General features: G+C 40.2%; 1 protein-coding gene across 1 annotated transcript in view; it reads left to right on the top strand.

Annotated features, from left to right (window-relative positions):
• Positions 1–4,442, top strand: part of pcdh15b (protocadherin-related 15b) — a 215,654-nt gene that overhangs the window by 192,825 nt on the left and 18,387 nt on the right. The window contains exons 28-29 of the mRNA XM_016513238.1: positions 264–352; positions 3,356–3,532. Of these exons, the coding sequence (XP_016368724.1) occupies positions 264–352; positions 3,356–3,532 (266 nt within the window). The remainder of the gene's footprint in view (positions 1–263; positions 353–3,355; positions 3,533–4,442) is intronic.

Below are 4,442 nucleotides of genomic sequence, written 5' to 3' on the forward strand. Positions count from 1 at the left end.
ATGTGGGGGCGTGTTAGAACGAGGCGTTTTAGGAGGGCGTGGACAAGTCTTAACTTTTATAAAGAATATCTCTTTGGATTTCAGACTTTAGTCTTTGCAACTTTACAGATCTTCTTTATGCACCAAGAGCTTGTAACACTCCAAAGAGAAAGGAAAAATTTAAATCGCATCATATGATCCCTTTAAATATGTTACATAGTTTAGAGCCTTCATGCTACACTATCATTTTCTCTTATAGAGATTATTTTTGTCTTATCTCCCAGGTGTCTGTGGTTAACCAACTGGACATGCAGGTGGTCGTATCCAACGTGTCGCCCACTGTAGTTGAACAGAACAAGGATCAGCTGATTGGGTAACGTGTTCTATACAAACACACTCTTAACCCTTACATACTCCCCAACATAACGTTCCTGGCAGCCGCAGAGTGCTTGAAGTTGTAATGTATGCATGAGTACTTGACTCCTGCGGGTGCAGATGTTTATGTTGGGGATAAATCAGTGGGCTGCTTGATTCTGTCAACCCCTCTTAGATAGAAGCAGGACCCACACTGTGTAACATCTGTGGCAAGAGCAGAATAACCAGAAACTCCACCTTCCTCTTGTCAGCCATGGATAGCACTTATCGCTTGCCTTTCTCTCAAATAAAATGTTTAAATAAATAGTTTACCAAAAATATGTCATAATTTACTCACTTCATATTGTTACCTAAATTACGTTGTTGTTGTTTTTTTTATTGAACATAAAATGTTTTTCAGAATTTTGACACTTTGAAACTCTATAAAGACCTTTATATATATATATATATATATATATAGTAGTACACAGCATAAATTAGTATACTCCCTTTTAAACCTATATATTTAGGGTTCAAAAATGATACAATGTTGTAATAAACAGCAATATATTATTTATCTAAATATACGCCATAAAAGGCTTACATGGCTTACGCCATGTTACAAAAATGAGTTCATTGTTTGTGGTATAATATTTGCAAACATCCCACCTATTATGTAATTGCCACAAACCAGTGTCAGTGTTATTTACTGAAAATCATAGCTGCAGTGCTCATATTTTGTTTGTGTACCAAATCAAATGTGCAATGTCTATGATGCCGAACATGGCTAAATTATCGTGTCAAAACTCGTCTATTGAATTTGTGCTAGTGCAAATGAGATTAGAGATATTTTTTGGTGAACAAAATACAGTCGCACTTTAGTTTGGGGACCAATTCTCACTATTAACTAACTATTAACTATGACTCTTGCCTCAAACTCCTAATATACTGCGTATTAATAGTTACAGTAGTAAGGTCGTTTTTAAGTTTAGGTATGGGGCAGGATTAAGAGATCTGAATAATGGTTATGCAGAATAAGGCATTAATATGTGCTTCATATGTAATAATATACAGACAAATGCTACTAACATGCATGGCCGTAACGATATGTATGGACCAACTATATATATACCTGTATGTATGTGTATATATATATATATATATATATGTATGCATGTATGTATGTATGTATGTATGTATGTATGTATGTATGTATATATAATGCAGGTGTGCGTTAAAAGCTGCGCACACACAGATAACTTCCTGTCAGTGCTGCCTCGCGACTTTTATTAATAAATTAGCTTCCATACTGAATTGCTACATTATATTTTTCAGTAGGTAAAAACGTTGTTTTTGAAGTAACTAATCTCACAGCTTTATTGTTTTTAGAGAGAGACGCACAGACGCAGGTAATTCACACACACACAACTTTCACCCCTCTCTATCTCTCTCTCTCTCTCTCTCTCTCAAAATGGCCATATTTGAGGAAAAAAGTCAAGCAGTTTGCATGACTGGATACAGCTGTCGGTCATTTAACATTTCTATCATAAAACAGTTGACTAATATTAAATGATTTGCAACTTTGCAACTTATGTATGTATAATGCAGGTGTGCGTTAAAAGCTGCGCACACACAGATAACTTCCTGTCAGTGCTGCCTCGCGACTTTTATTAATAAATTAGCTTCCATACTGAATTGCTACATTATATTTTTCAGTAGGTAAAAACGTTGTTTTTGAAGTAACTAATCTCACAGCTTTATTGTTTTTAGAGAGAGACGCACAGACGCAGGTAATTCACACACACACAACTTTCACCCCTCTCTATCTCTCTCTCTCTCTCTCAAAATGGCCATATTTGAGGAAAAAAGTCAAGCAGTTTGCATGACTGGATACAGCTGTCGGTCATTTAACATTTCTATCATAAAACAGTTTACTAATATTAAATGATTTGCAACTTTGCAACTTGGGACTGTATTGCACTGGTTTAGGGTAGCTGTGTTCGCACTGGTGTGTCCTCCTCAATGTCTATGGTGGTTACGGCCCTGGTTCATAGTGAGAATTGGTCCCTGAACTAAAGTGTTACCATAAAAATGTCGCACAAGTCATATGGTCACTTTCATTATAACTTTAGGATGTTTTTATGATATTTTTGGTGCTCAGCATTACCCCTCTTCATTTATTTCCATCGTATGGAAAAGAGCAGCATGAACATTTTTCTGAATTTCTCCTTCTGTGTTCCATAGAAGAAATAAATAAATTTGATTTTGGAACGACGCATGTAAATGATGACAAAATATTATTTTTCACTTAGACATCCCTGTTGAGATAGTACAGTGCAAATATGAAGACATAAACACATTTAAATTCCTAGTATATACACAGACAGGAACACACTTGCATAACAGAACTCACAGCCCGAGTTTTCCCAAACCATCTTATTCTCTCTTGTCGGGCTATTTCCCCAGCAAACCTGCTCCTTGTTCCTTTCCTCCAAGTAGAGTCATCATTCCAGCTTCTGTTCTTTTTTGTCCCATGTTCTTATTTCATCTCAGCAGCTGTGAAGTGGGGATATCTGAGGCACTGCAGGTAATAGGCTGTGGAGGGCTGGCTGCTCTGAGATGTGAGCTGAGGGGTAAAAAAGACACCTACCAGGAGAAAAATTCTGAGGAATAAAAGACTGACTTTTTTTCTTAGAATTGCAAGTATATATCTCACAATTCTGACTTTGTAACTTGCAATTGCTTGTTATAAAGTCAGAATTGCGACTATAAACTGAGATTGCATATATAAACTCGCAATTGAGAAAAAAGTCAGAATTGCGAGAAAAAGTTTTTGTTTTTTTTTGGTGGTGGAAACATGCTTTCATAGTTTTGAGAATGTTCTCTGTGTGAAAATAACATTCATTAGTTGTTTCAGCATTCCTTTTAGAAATTAAAAAAAGGTGAAAAATGGTGAATAGAACGTCTTCAGTATGTCAGAAAGTTCTGTTGCCGATCACTCATTTTCTGTCTCTTAATGCAGGATTTTAGAGCGCTATGTCCAGGACCAGATTCCAGGAGCTAAAGTTGTTGTGGAGTCGATCGGGCCGCGTCGTTTTGGCGAGGGTTATGAACAGGAGGACTACTCAAAATCTGACCTGATGGTTTATGCAATCGACCCTCTGACCAACAGAGCTCTCTCAAGACAGGAGCTCTTCAAGTGAGTGCTTTCTCTCATCCAACTTACCCTCACAAACTCCATTTCTGTAGTGCTCTTCTTTCTCTTAACCTCCTGACCTTTCCCTCAAACCTAAGCAACTAACCGCTAGAGATCTATCTACCATTCACGCTGGGATATAGATGTCTTTTTCAGCCATACAGTGAATGGAAAGAACTGCTTTATATTATTTATACGAGCAATGCAAAAATGCAGAGGATGTTGTTGGTGCTGTCACGTCACACTGTTGAGGAAGCACAGGAGGCACGAGTAAACGAGAACTGTCTTTAATAAAGGAAACTCAGGAGATAATCCACAGTAGGAGCTTGAGCCAACACACGTAGAGAACGAGTAGACCTGACAAACACAAACTGAACAGACTAGGACTTTTATTGAGGGGATGATTGGGGAACACAGGTGACATCAATGGAACGTAATCAAACTAAACGAGGACAGGAACATGACCAAATAAGGCAAATCAGGAACTGAAACACATGACAAAACAGGTCCAATCCTGACATTTCGCCCCCTCCCGGAAGGTGCGTCCTCACACCGTAGGCAACAACAGAGGGAGGGGGATGGGTGGGAACTAAGGAGGAGGCTCAGGAGGAGGACGGACACCCGGGAGGGGGCCGGCAGACGGAGACCAGGGAGACGACGAAGGAGGGAGGAGCCAGGGAGGAGACAGGAGGAGTCCAGCTGGACCCAGGCCACAGCCATAATGATGGCCCACGGTGGAGCCGACAGAGTGGAGGAGCCATGGAGGAGGAATGGCCGCCGACTCCAGGGGGCCGACCAACGGCGGCGGAGCAGGTGGTGGAGGAGCCCGAGGCGGAGACGGAGAGCCAACGAGCCAGGGGGATGCCGAGGATCCGGGGGGCCAGGGTGGAGCCGAGGGCTCTGGCGACCAAGG

Source organism: Sinocyclocheilus rhinocerous, unplaced genomic scaffold, assembly GCF_001515625.1.
Source record: "Sinocyclocheilus rhinocerous isolate Xijiao unplaced genomic scaffold, SAMN03320098_v1.1 scaffold24, whole genome shotgun sequence".
Taxonomy (NCBI): Eukaryota; Metazoa; Chordata; class Actinopteri; order Cypriniformes; family Cyprinidae; genus Sinocyclocheilus; species Sinocyclocheilus rhinocerous.